Source organism: Typopeltis vanoorti, chromosome 20 (genome assembly GCF_054136105.1).
Source record: "Typopeltis vanoorti isolate ZY-2024b chromosome 20, IOZ_Tvanoo_1.0, whole genome shotgun sequence".
NCBI lineage: Eukaryota > Metazoa > Arthropoda > Arachnida > Uropygi > Thelyphonidae > Typopeltis > Typopeltis vanoorti.
In genome coordinates, this window is record NC_143568.1 from 21,871,995 (window position 1) to 21,886,988 (window position 14,994).

The 14,994-nt window shown below is 36.9% G+C and overlaps 1 protein-coding gene across 3 annotated transcripts in view; it reads left to right on the plus strand.

Moving 5' to 3' along the window:
- The window catches only part of LOC150095276 (MFS-type transporter SLC18B1-like), a 545,110-nt gene that overhangs the window by 475,157 nt on the left and 54,959 nt on the right, over positions 1-14,994 (plus strand). For 2 of the 3 annotated variants that reach the window (XM_090410476.1, XM_090410477.1), the window contains exon 11: positions 11,280-11,375. The exons of the other annotated variant lie outside the window; for it this stretch is intronic. In XM_090410476.1, the coding sequence (XP_090266602.1) occupies positions 11,280-11,375 (96 nt within the window). The remainder of the gene's footprint in view (positions 1-11,279; positions 11,376-14,994) is intronic. 3 annotated transcript variants of the gene reach the window in all.

The window sequence follows — 14,994 nt, forward strand, 5'->3', positions numbered from 1 at the left end:
AATGCACTTTTATTGCATATTGAAGTTAGTCTTGTAGATAGGCTTATACGTTAGTAACATATAACTATTAAATTATTTCAGGAATTTACAATGTATACTGGAATATTAATTAAAAGAAACTTTAATAAATACTTCCTATATTTCGGCAATGTCACATTGCAATCTTCATGGGAACATAAAACTATAACACGTGCATACAGGAACTACAGAGAGCAAATGAGGCAGAAGAGTGTTGTTCCCAGAGTCCTAAAGGTGCCCCTTAGCAGGCTGTATTTGGTTGTTTTGGCTGTTAGGCTGAAGTTCTCAAGATGCAAACTTCCCAAATTTGGGACAATCTCATGCACCCAAATTTGTTGAGGTTTGGAAAGTTTTTTAGACCTGAGGCTGATTCCATGAACAATCTTTCGTATTTAAATTTGCTGCGGTGTAATAACATCGCTTTCTTCCAGCGTATTCTGTGGCGGGTATCCAGAGCATGGTCTTCCATCCCAGAGTGGCTGTATTGGTGAACCGGATGTAGTCTTTGTGTTTCAATATACTGACATTTACTGTCTTGCCTGTTTGGCTAAAGTGGGACAGTTTACAGCTGCAAGGGACCTGGTATACTCTAGGTAGGTCTAGGGAAAGTGGCTGGTCTTTGGTGGAGCGGATAAGGGATGCCAACTTCTTATATTGTTTGTAACAAGAGGTCATATTTTTTTAAGATTTTGGTTAACTTTTCAGAGATGCCCTGAATATAGAGAATGGTGATAGATTTAGTGTAATCTTTGTTATGAATTGGGGGGGGGGGGGTTGTAGTTAACTGGGTTTTTTGGGGGTTGTAGCCATTGGCTAAGAAGGTGTGAAGGATGTGGTTTAGTTCAGTGGTTAGGGCATTGTCATCTGAACTGATTAATTTTGCCCTGTTATATAGTGTTTTTATAACCCCATATTGTTGTGAGAGGGGGGGAGAGTGGTGAACCTATGGTTGTTCCCCTCACCACTCTCCCCACCCCTGGCCAACTTGTTTATTGAGACTTTTGAAGAGAAAGCCTTAAACTCAGCCCCACAAAAACTCACTGTTTGGCTACGCTATGTTGATGATGTGTTTGCTATTTGGCCACATGGCTCAGATACACTCCACTCCTTAACACACTTAAATCACCTTGGAAAAAGAAGAAAACAATAGTCTCCCATTCTTAGACACTCTAATCACTCACCAGCCTATGGATCCTTGGCTTTTTCTGTCTACAGAAAACCTATTGACAGACAGATACATTCAACAGCAATGACTACAACATCCAAAAAATATTAAAACCAGTTAACCACAACTCCCCCCCCCCTTCATAACAAAGATTACACTAAATCCATCACCATTCCCTACATCCGCACCTCTGAAGAGTTAACCAAAATCTTAAAAAACTATGACCTGACTTCTTGTTACAAACCATATATGAAGTTGGCATCCCTTATCCACTCCACCAAATATCAGCCACTTCCCCTAGACCTACCTGCAGTTTACTAGGTCCCTTGCAGCTGTAAACTGTCCTACTTTGGCTAAACAGGCAGGACAGCAAATGCCAGGATATCAGAACACAAAAACTACATCTGGTTTCAACAATACAGCCACTCTGGGCTGGCAGACCATGCTCTGGATGTTCCTTCCCTTTCTTCCAGAATACGCTGGAAAAAAGCCACGTTATTACACTGCAGCAAAAAATATGAAAGATTGTTCATGGAATCAGCCTGAGCTCTAAAAAACTTTCCAAACCTCAGCAAATTTGGGTGCATGAAACTGCCTGAAATTTAGGAAGCTTGCATCTCTTGAGAACTTTAGCCTAACAGCCAAAACAGTATAGCCTGCTTGGGGCACCTTTAGGACTCTAGGAACAATGCTAGTTTTCTCTCTTCTGCCTCATTTTCTCTTTGTAGTGCATGTGTCATAGTTTTAAGTTCTCATGAAGATGCTGATGTAACATTGCCAAAATATAGGAAGTATTTATTAAAGTTTCTTTTAATCAATATTCCAATATACGTTGTAAATTCCTGAAATAATAATTTAATAGTCATACTGAAGTGAGATGGCTATCCAGAGGAAAAGCATTATTGAGCCTTTTTAACTTCGTAGTGAGTTATTGGTCTTATTGATGTCACATAATTTTGGACAAAATTTTATTGAATTTTTAACAAATTCTTTATGGTTGATGAGTCTTGCATATCTGTCAGATATTTTTACAAAGTGGAATGAAATTAACTTATCATTACAAGGAAAGAATATTATAATTTTTAATATAAGAAATAAATTGATTCTTTTGACAGGAAGTTACAATTCTGGATTGCTATAGTTGAACAGAATAATTTTGATTGTTTTCCCACCTTGAATAAATTTTTGACTGAAATATATTCTAAAGTAAATGAAGAAGTTTCTAACATCATTTTAGAACACTTACAATCAACCCTTTTGCAATAGTTTCCAAAATCCAATGAGGACAATTCCTGGGTTCTGAATCCATTTAGTGACATCTAAGCCAGCAGGTTTCAGCGCAAGTGATTATGAAAATCTATTTGACTTAATTAGTGACTCTGATTTAAAACAAAAATACAAGGAACTGCCATTAAATGATTTCTGGACAAATTTAACAGAAGAGTACCCAGCCTGACAAAACTAGCTACTCTTGTTTTATTTCCTTTTACAACGACATATTTATGCGAGGCAGGATTTTCATATTATGCTGCAACCAAATCTAAGTTCAGGAACAGACTCTACATGACACCAGATATGAGAATTCAACTTTCTAATATTGTGCCTGATATCAAAAGAATTCGTAATTCAAAGACCTGAAAAAAATTGATATATATACGCTAGTCTATTTTACTGTTTTTATGTGTTTTGTTTTAAATAATTAACATTTGAGAATAAATGTTTGTTTTTTCTTAACGCTTAGATTTATTCATTTATTTTATTTATTATTTATACCTACCTACCCTACAAAATAACCAAGGTGTTCCGTTAAAATAAAATTTCGGGATTTGCAAAGTGTTTCGTCGTAGGAAAAGTTTAAGAAACACTGTTTTAGTAAATCAAGTATAGTAATTAATAATCAAATATATCATTCTCTTTAATTATTGTTTTTGAATATATTCTGAAAAGAACATTTGAAGTGCCTCCATAGTGCAAATGGAAAAACGATGGGACATTGCACCCTTCAAGTGGAAAAGATCCACGTTCACTCCTCTTCTTCATGAGAGAAACCTTTTTGAAAAGTTAACCAAAGGCTTTAAAAAGTTAACCAGTCTATACAAAAGTCTTTGTATAGACTTTATGAACTGAAGATGACTTAGCTGATCCCATACGTGGAGAAAAAGAAAAGATAACAGAGTTTTCTCCCTCCTGGAAACTGGTTTTTTCCACGATGAGTTTCTGACTCCATGGAGGTTGGATGTTAATAATAAAGAACATTCCTCCCCCCCCCCCCCACTATGCAGGATTAGTTACAATCAAAGAAACCATCACGAAAAGCAGTTCATCTAATGATGCAGGAACGAAATTGCCAGTAATTCTGCTCACTTTGCCAGATGATTAGGTTCGGGGCAGGAAAGCTGTTATTGCCCAGACATGAACATGTTAATGGATCTAAATGTAAGGCCTTGAAATTTGGGATCCACTGATGAGAGGTTGTGTACTCTATTTTGGAACTTCCTTTTTGTATAGTTCCAAAATAGAGTACACATTCTCTCTGGATGAGCCAAGGAATCTGGGGTGATAAAAATCTGCAGTTTAAGGGCATATTTTGAAGGTGGTGATGGTAGCCGAGAGGATTGCTACAATACCTAAGAAGGACTTTGACCAGTAGAGATAACAGAGCAGCAATTTTATTGCGTAAAGCCCCCAGTCAGACATCTATATATTATTGTGCTCAAATCTTGTCATCATGATTTGAAGGGGATAAAGTAACCTTAGAGAGAATACAGAGGTGGATAACAAAAATGATAGATAGGTTGTATAATGTCAATTATGAGGATAGACTGAGAGCATGCCAACTGCAGAGTTTGGTGGACTGAAGATGAAGGTAACATGTTGAGAGGTATTTACAGGATTGACACTGAAGAGATTTTTCAATAGTAGAACAAACGGAAGGAACACAGATAAAGAAGCCATCCCTGGAAGTGGTGAAAAGAAGGAGGTAGTGAGTAAGAAGGTGATAACTGGCTTTTTTTCTTGGAGGACAGTTAGAATGCATTGCCTGACAGTGTGGTAAGAATACACACAGTGAGTGGCCTTAAGGAGTACTGTGATAGACTTCCTGTTGTCCGTGATTGGCCTTCTGCACAGTCTTTGGACTCCATGAATGTCCTGAACAGTAGTAATAATAAGAACTTTTTTTTTTCCTGGAAGGAAAGGATATGCTTAACAAGAAATTATATTGTTGTTTACATTCTCATTTTAGGTCACTGGGAAAAGTTGATATGAAATCAGTTACAAGTAGTTTTGTCATGAAGATATATTTCACATACAAACGTCTCTTCTTTGTTTACTACAAATCTTTTTCTTCTTATTATTATTATTATTACATGACACATCCAAGGAGTGCAAAGACCCATCAAGGGCACCTACTCTACAACTCTCCATGTCCACCACTCAATCCACCAACCACAATGAACCACAACTACCATCATCATCTACACCATAGGTGGCCAACAGCAGGCCCATGGGCCACATGCGGCCCATAACATGATTTTGTGCAGCCTGCAGCAGGATAAAAACTATATTAAAGTATATGTATTATCAATTTAGCTATTAGTTTCGACCCCAGATTTTCTGATTGATATACTAGTAATATTCAGGTTTCTAGTAATAAACAAGTTTCTCCTTTCACAACCCATCACCCATATACGGTACTAATGTACTATAGGTTGACCAGCCAACCTCCTGTATATGGGCCCAACATGAAAAAAAAAAAAAAAAATAATATATATATATATATATATATATATATATATATATATATATATATATATAATATATATATATATATATATATATATATATATTCATTATTTCTGATGGCGGAAACAATTTTTATTCTCAACACGGAATCAAAATTGCTTTAAAAAGATTACTCATTTATAAACTCTACTGCTTTTCTGTGCGAGTTATAGTAGTGGGAGTGGTAGATTTCTATGCACTCTAGAGTAACTCATCATTGAAAGTCACTTGCTGTGCTTTAGTTACAGCGATCAATTTCACAGTTAACAGTGTCACTGTTGCAGTTTGTGTCCCCTGGTCAGTTACTTCAGCCTTTGTGTACTATGAGTAAGAAACGTAAGATCTGTGAAGAAAACAAGTCATTTCAGAAGAAATGGGAAAATGAATTTCTCTTTATAAACAATAACGACAAACCACAGTGCCTTGTGTGTTTGCAAGTATTGTCTGTGCACAGGGAATAAACCTCAAACGTCACTACATATACAGCACCATGCTGCTAAATACCAAGAATACGTTTTCGACAAATATACTAAAATTGTACGTAATTTGAAGAGAAAGGTTAGAACTCAATGTGAAGTTACAGGAACGTAACCAAACAATTAATATGATACTAAACTCCTTAAAAAATTGAACAAATTTCAGTGGCTAAATGTTAGTTAACATCAGTATTATTGATGTTATTGTGAGACAAATACCTTTCTAAAAATATTAGATGGAAATAATTCTTCTGCATAACTTAGAATCTTCAGGTAACATATCCATATACAACACCCAAGGAAACTAGATAACGGTGAGAATAAAAACTGAGGTCTTTGCTGTCCTCTGGAATTGTGTATTGGATTTAATTTATTGAAAGTTCTACTGTTTTTTTTTCTGCAGAATAAGGGTCTCTCAGATCTTCAAGTGTTTTATGCATCTGTATTCCATCCTAATCTAACATGAGATAGTGTGGCCACTTCTAATAAGAGATGCTGAGACTTGTATTTGTTTTTGTGGATGGTGGCGATTTTCCTATATACAGTGGTACCTCTACTTATTATTATTATTATTATTATTCCTGATACCTCCAAGGAGTCCGAAGACTCATCGTGAGAGGACATCTACAATTCTCTCTACACCTAACCTCTACTACGAATTATCTCCATCAACGCCATCTACCGCCCACTTCCAACACCACCACAACTAGTAATTTTTGTCTGTAAATTGCGTGTGTTCTGATGGGCCGATTTGTATGTATGCAGGATGAAAAACCCGAGTTTCCGGGAGAAAAAGCCTGCTACCTCCATATGAGATCGGCTAACTCACCTTCGATTGAAATCGACCAGATAAAGATTCCTCCCATCGCGACGAGAATCGAACTTAGGCCTATTCCAATCGAAGGGCGCAATGTACCGTCGTTCTTCCAATTGCGCTACGGAGGCGCTTATGAACTGCTTGACATACAAACTTTTTTCATATCCCATTTTGACCTCTAGATACAAACCTAGACTCGAGATACGAACTGTGATGCTTTTCCTTTCAAATGAACTAAAGCCTGTTTTACATTATACTTATTTTAACTTTTTATGCACGTTTAGCTGAGCGCACGCTGAACTGTCTCTAGTGTAACGATTGTTGCTACTATGTCGTATTTATCTGAAATACGACGAACGCTGCATGTATTTCCTTTTTTGTGTATCTATTTTGGTATTTGTGTAAACAAACAATACACTTCCTGAAGATTTTTTTAGGTTTGTATTTATATGTATTTCTTTTTATAAGTGACTTGTTTTATTGTAGCTTCATGTTTATTTTCTGAATAATCTACCAGATAAGCATCATTTCACTGATCAGCGTATTATTTTCAACATGGGGCCAAAGAAAACTAAGAAAGAAGAGAAGAAGAAAATCACAATAGAAATGGAGAAAGAGATTTGTGGAAAAATATGAGAAAGGAGTCAGGCAAAGTGATGTGATCTGTGCAAGCAGTATGACTTGTCCAAATCCACCATAGCTACAATTGTCAAGAAAGCAGATTTTTATAAGGAACTGGATGTGGCCAAAGGAGTATCTATTGTGTCATCTCGAAGAAATAAAGTTAAGGACAAAATGGAAATTTTACCACTCGTCTGGATTAATGACATGCAACTGAAAGGAGAGTATGGTATACCTTGGGTATGCTATACATTAAAGATATCGAGCAATTTTAGAAACTTGGTTTTAATCCTTTTTCCCAAGTAAGCAAACAAGCAGGTAAGTCAAGTCTGAAGTATTTTCAGGTCTGAGGCAACTCATGGTAAAGATGGAGTAAGCTCTGATTACTTTCCTTAATATCTCCCATAATGCAAAGCACATCGAAGAAATAAAATTATAGACAAATGGAAACTTTACCACTCGTCTAGATTAATGACATGCAACTAAAAGGAGAGTATAGTATACCTTGATATCTTTAACTATACGTTAAAGATATCAAGCAATTTTATAAACTTAGTTTTAATCATTTTTCTCAAGTAAGCAAACAAGCAGGTAAGTCAAGTTTGCACCTGAAGTATTTTCAGGTCTGAGGCAACTCTTGGTAAAGGTGGAGTAAGCTCTGATCATTTTCCTTAGTATCTCTCATAATGCAAAGCATATCTCCTTGTGGACATGTATGATGCCATGCATTAAGGGAAGAGCCACTACCCAGACCGGTTTTGATCTTTGTTGAGGTCTCATCAGAGGGAGCCACTGATTTATTTACAAAGATTTTTTGCAGAACTTGCCATCCACTAGCAGTAGCAAAGACATCGGCGAAGAGTTTAAAGCTAGCAAAGAATGGTTTGAGAAATTCAAGAATAGAACTGGTATCCATAGTGTTGTTAGACATGGAGAAGGTGCTAGTGCTGACAGAGAAGCCACTAAAAGGTTTGTGAAGGAATTTCAGAAACTGATGGAGTCAGAAGGTTACAGACCAGAACAAGTTTTCAACTGCGATGAAACTGGACTTTTCTGGAAGAAAATGCCTAAGAGAACGCTCTCATTAAGGAGGAAATGGCATTCCAGGACACAAGCCAATGAAAGACAGACTAACTTTGCTTTTTTGTGCCAATGCCAGTGGTGACCTGAAGATAAAACCTCTGTTGGTTTACCACTCTGAAAATCCTAGAGTCCTTTAAAAAGCAGGAAGTTAACAGGCACAAACCCAGCATTATGTGGAGAGGTAACAGCAGAGCCTGGGTAACCAGGCAATTTTTCTGTGAGTGGATGACAGGGGTCTTTGCTCTCACAGTGAAGTGGGTCTTGTAGATTCCAGCACAACCACCACAGTTGGAAGAAGATTTGGATGAAGAGTTTAATTTCATCAAAATTAAGTTCTTGCCTCCTAATACCACACGACTCCTACAACCAATGGATCAATATGTTATTTCCAACTTCAAAAAGCTTTATACCAACGCTCTTTTCCAAAGATGTTTCAGTCATCACTGACAGAATTAACCCTTAGGGAATTTTTCATTGTTTGCATCTTATTAGTCAGGCATGGGAAGATGTTTCTGTGAGAACTTTAAAATCAGCCTGGAAAAAGGTATGGCCCAACTGTGTCTGAAGAACTGCATTGGAAGGACCTGAAAGCAAAATTGACATTGTAGATACAGTTGTCTCACTATGCAAAACAATGCATTTGGAAGTTGATGAAGTAAACATAGAGGAGTGGTAGAGGAGCATAACGTTGAGCTGACCACTGAAGAGCTACAGGAGTTAAGAAGAGAGCGGGAATAGAAAAGGATGAGGAGGAAAAGCAAATGTCTTCAGAGGATGAAGAAGATAGCAACAAAAAGGGAGCAATTCCAACAAGTGACGTAAAAAAAATCTTGAAGCACTGGGGCGAATTGCAAGAATTGGTTAACAAGTGGCATCCAAATCAAGGTGTTGTTTCTAGAGCCACCAATATCTTCAATGACAATGTCATTAATCACTTTAGAAGGGTGCTAAGGAAAATACAGATTCAGTCAACATTGGATAGGTTTTTTAAAGCTCCCTCACCTAAGAGACAAAAAGAAGCAACTGATGACAATAAATCGAAAACTCCTTAACCATAAAACCAGCCACAAGAAAATTGATTTTTTTTACAATTTAACAGAAGATGATTTTCACACTAATCTTGTAAAACCAAAGATTTCATAAATAAAAATTAATATGTAAGTATATAAAATGCATATTTATTGTGTAAAAATGATCCTTCTCACTCCTTCTCCATTTCTTTGCATTTTCTTCATTTAGTTGAGAATAGTTTTTTATTTTTTTTTATTTTTGAATCTGGGAATGGATTATTTGATTTCCCATAAGAATTAATATAAAATTTGGTTTCGAGATACATGCTTTTCGAGATAGGAACCGCGCTCAGGAACAAATTAAGTTCGTAAGTCTAGGTACCACTGTACTTGATTTTGTATCAGATGTCCAGCGCATGATTTGCTATACTTTCCTGCTATATAGTTGCTTTGTGTGCTGTACATAATTTAAAAAGTGTTGATGGTATAGAAATTACAGAAGCAAATCAAATAGTTCAGTTACTTAGTGATCATTTTGCAAAAGTGTACCGTCTTGGTTGTGATATTGCAGTGCCGAATGTCTCATCGACTGATGAGAGTCTAGAGATAGATGAAATAGAGGTGCTTAATATATGACAGAACATTAATGCTAACACTGCCATTGGGTTAGATGGCATATTGGCCCATGTGTTACGAGAATGTGCAAGAGAATTAGCACCTCCTCTAACCAGGCTGTTTAATTTAAGCCTCAGTTCTGGGAGGATTCAGGGCAGAGGTAGCAAATTATAGACCAATCAGTATATCTGGAGTGATGGTTAAGGTTTTGAAGAAATTGATAAAAATTAGAATTCAGGACCAGATGGACAGCAATATGATACTTTATAAGGGGTAACATGCTTTTGTGAAGGGTAGGTCTTTCCTTAGTAACTTGCTTATTTTCTATAATAAAGTAACAGTTGAGTTGGATAAAGTAAATCCTTACTGAGTGATACTGCTGGACTTTGCAAAGGCATTTGACAGGATTCCATGCAGAACTCTGTTGCATAAATTGGATCAAATGGGTATAGATCCAAAGCTGGTCATTTGGATTAGAGGGTGGCTGATGGATAGATATCAAAGAGAGTGGTTTATGGAGGAGCTGAGTCCAGGAGAAGGCAGGTGACCAGTGGTGTACCTCAGGGCTCACTTCTTGATCCTCTATTGTTTAATTTGTACGTTAATGATGCTGGAAATAATTTGAAAGGAAATATCTATTTGTTTGCTGATGATGCAAAATTAGGAAGAATAATAGTCAGTTCAAATGATGTAGATATCTTATAGGATGACTTAAATAGGCTGATGATATGGACTGAGATAAATGGCTGTCAGTCAGTTTAACATGGCTAAGTGTAAGGTGATGCACTTTGGGAGGATGAGATCACATACTGTTTACTATATTAATGGAACTGAACGCAAGAAGTTGACAAGGTAAGGGACTTGGGAGTAATTGTGGACAGAAAATTTAAGTTTAGATGGCATATTGCAAAGGTGGCCAAAACATCACATCAAATTACATGGTCATTGAAGAACACACTGACATGCAGGGATAAGGAAGTGATTATCCCACTTTATAAGGCATTAATAAAACTGCATTTGGATTATTGCACACAGATCTGGTCACCTGAATTTCTTAGTGATGAATAAATGGTGGAGAGGATTCAGAGGCGAGTTACAAAGATTGTAACTCACTTTTTTGGGCTCCAAAAACTAGCTGATAGATGTAGGAGAGGATATATGATAGAAACATATAAATTATTTAAGGGGTTTTATAGGGTTGATACTAATGACTTTTTTTAAGCCCATTGCAGAAAGGGAAAGAACAAGGGCCATCTGTGGAGATTATGTAAGAATGTGGTTAACAAGAGTGTTAGGACTACATTTTTTGCTTTGAGGGTTGTGAATAGGTGGAATGCATTGCCAGAGGTGGATTGTGAATGCTTTGTCTGTGAATGAATTTAAGGAGAGGTATGACAGGTATTGTCTGAATAATGGTTAGTATGTCAATGTCAATCAAAAGACTCATCTCCCACAATGAGTCTTTTGACTTCATGGAGACACCATTATAATGATAATAATAATTTATTTTTAAGTATATCTGTTATTTATACAAAACATTAGAAACTAGTAATCTCAATTGTGATGATTTTACAGAGACAATGCAAAATATTTCTTTCTTCAATACTATTTCAGTACTGTTTATATTAATTAATTTCACAGTTATATAAATTAGTGTGTATTAGAAAAATGATATTTGTTAATTAATTTAGATCACTTTTACAAGTTACATCTTTAGTTTGCTTATCTGGAACAGCAGATGCCCTACTGCTAAATGGATCATTCAGTCTTATGAAAAATGCAGCTCTGTAAGTATTCTAATATATTGCTTCTATAAAGCAGCAATTCTAGATTTCAGACATCATAATGATATTTTTTTCTTTTTTTTTTATGTGAATCTCATCTACAAAAGGTTGTAAACCTGTTGTACATTTAGTATTCAGTGGGCAGGAACTCTACTCCAATGGACCAAACATGGAACACTTTCAATCTTAAGGCCACCTAAAAGAAGGGTATTGATCTTACACTAGATAATAAAATACACTCTTGCCTAAAGGCATTCACAAACATCCCATGCCTGCAGTGGGATTCAAGCTCATGAAGTATTGACTTCATGGCCACTTGACTAAATAAGCTGGCAAATGAACTGTAACATTAACTATATCAACATCAACTCATTGCCAACTGCCAGAGATAAGAACTTCTCAGTTTATTTTTTTTTCAGCCGATTTCTTGCTTGCTTATTCCCATTATATTTTCTCTTTGTGAAAACATTTTCTGGTTTACATAGATCATTATTATTATTATTATTATTTGAGAATAAATATTTAGAAATTCACTACCACAATCATGCATAGATCATATCAGCTCCTATTAATACGTACATGTAATCACCACCAAATCGCTGATCACTGTTTTATTAAATATCTGTTCCACAATATCCCCTGAACTTCCCCCACACGATGCAAAACTCCACCATACACACACATGCATATGTCATAGTAAAAAGCATTACTGATAACCTTATAACTTTATATGAGAGCCTCTGATTCCTGTTTACAGAAATAAACAAAACAGCAACAAAACACCTAAGAAAGACAAACACATAACTCATTGATAAATGAATTAAAGATGCCATGAAATTAGATTCTTGGTTTAATCCTTTATCCAAGTGTACGCAAACATGTATATGGAAAAAGAGTCTGTTGTGGGTGCTATGACAGTGAATGAGTTCAAGGCAAGGTATGATCAATACTGATCATACCTTGAGAATATCGAATAGTTGTGTGGACATGATGTTTAGGGCCTCCCTCGATGAGTCTAAGTACTCCCTGGAGTTACCCATTATATCCATGTTGAATCTCATCACCATCCCAGTCAAAAGGCAGGAACTATTAAAACACTGGTTCATCGGGCCCACTCCTTTTGTTCTTCAGACGATCTTTTACAGAAAGAACTACAATATATAACTTCTTCCTTTCTATCTAATGGTTATAAGCATTGCTTCATTAAAAGAGCTTTCAGTAGTTTTAATGTCTTCCTTTTCAAATACAGAAGAAATAACGCACATTCCTATCCCTTATGTACAAGGCATTAGTGAACGTATAGCAAAAATTTTAAAACCACTGGATATTTTTGTTGCCTTTCGACCGTTTAGAAAAATCTCCACTTTCCTAACTTTTTATTGTATACTTTTTTTTTTTTTTTTTTTTTGTTAGGAAATTTATTGACCTTTTTAGTTATCTTACACCAGCTACTTAGGTGGTGCTTTTTGAAATTGTTAGTTATTGTTTAATTTGAGCTTAAAATGTACTGAAGATGCCTGTGACACACAGGCAAAAATTATCCTATTAAATAATCTTTGTACGTGAGTTTTCCGTTATTAAATTTGTATCGTAACATAATAAAGGACTTTGTGGTATACAGCATTTGCAGCATGTATGCTTCCCGGGAGTTGGATATGTGGGAGTGAGGGGGGGGATACATATATGTGCGAAATGCAGGCAGTGGGAGGAAATCAATGAATTAGATATTTCGACAACTCACCTAGTTGCTTCAGGATGGGAAATGAATGTCGGGAGACGAGTAGTGTGATGGGAGAGAATGACGAGTAAAGTATGAGTGAGAAAATAAGAGTCGGGAGTGTGGAAGGCTTGAATGACTGTGAAGTTTACGGAGATGGTTTTGATTGGGTAAATGAATGGTGAGTATGAGTGACAAACTTGCAGAGAGGGATAGATGAGCTGAAAGTGGAGGTGGAATGTCTTGTGAATGAGATGAGAAGTATGAAAGATGAGATTAGGAGAAGGGAAGAGATGTATGTAAGGCGAATCAGAGTAGGAGTGAAAGAAAGTGAGCTGAAAGAGGAGGTGGAATGTCTTGTGAATGCGATTAGAAGTATGAAAGATGAGATTAGGAGAATGGAAGAGATGTATGTAAGGCGAATCAGAGTAGGAGTGACAGAAAGTTTTGGGAATGATAGAAAAGGAGAGAATAGAAGTAGTAGGAGAGAGGGAATGAGAAAGAGAGCTTTGGGAATGATAGAAGAGGAGAGTATAGAAGCAGTAGGAGAGAGAGAGAGAGCTTTTTGGGAATGATAGAAGAGGAGAGAATGGGAACAGTAGAAGAAAGGGAATGAGACAGTTATGTGAATGACAGAAGAGGAGACAGTAGGATAAGTGGAAGAGAGGGAATGAGCGAGAGGTATGGGAATGATAGAAGATGAGAAAATGGGAACAGTAGAAGAGAGGGAATGAAAGAGAGTTATGGGAATGATAGAAGAGGAGAGAATGGAAACAGTAGGAGAGAGGGAATGAGAAGAATGTAAGGGAGCATTGGAACCAGGGATAGAGTGATGTCAGGAAGACTGGTAAGTAGGGGAACACAAAGAGAAAGTGTTAGAGGAGAGAGAGAGAGAGAGAGAGTGAGGGATGTATGGGAGCAATCGAGGAACAGGATGGTAAGAGGTTTAATGTATGGGTTCTCAATGATCCGTGGTGTGCAAGATAGGATGCATGAGGAGTGTTTGCCTGAACGAACGATAGAAAATGTTGCTAAGGCAATTCAGAGGGGTGAAAGGGTGGATGAGATCATTGTGATGGTAGGAATGAATTACTTCAGAGGTAATGTAAATTGGGCAGTGAAGGATATGAGGTTCTTGCTTGAGGTAGTACGAAAGAAGACGCAGAGAGGAAAGACATTGTGCGTATTGCCTAGGTATGATAGTGACGAGCTGAGCAGAAGAGCAGTAATGTTGAATAACATAATAGCTAGAATGTGTCAGAAGAGAGGATTAGAATATGCGGACGCTTGGGGTGCGTTTGAGAACAGAGAGGAATTGTATGCGAGAGACCGCTTGCATTTGAATGAGGAAGGACGTAGGCATCTGGAGAGATTGCTGTTCTGAACAATCAGTCTCTCAATGCAGGGAAACTAGAATGCCCAAGGCATTCTGTGGAAAGATGATATTGACTGTGGAAGAATGATATCGTGAGATAAAAATGAGAATAGAGTGCTGATGCAGAGGACATAGTGGAATTGTTCAATGAACACTTTATTGGAGTATTTCATCCTAGAGGAGTCAGTTTTAATGCTAGAGGGATAGGGCTGGTTCGAGGTTTAGAGGTACAGGAGGAGAGTGTGTTTCAGATACTGAGTACTCTGGATGTCAGTAAAGCTTTGGGATTGGATGGTATTTCACCACGAGTTTTGAGAGAATGTGCTAGGAAACTGACAGTGCCTTCAATGAAAACCTTTTCAACGAAAGTCTGACTGTGGGAAAGGTGGCCAGGGAATGGAATGAAGGTAAGATAGTGCCATTGCATAAGGGTGGCAACAGACTGGAAGTGTCTAATTATAGGCCAGTCTGTGTGTCATCAGTAGCTAAGATCTTGGAGAAATTAGTTAGGGACCGTATACAACATTAAG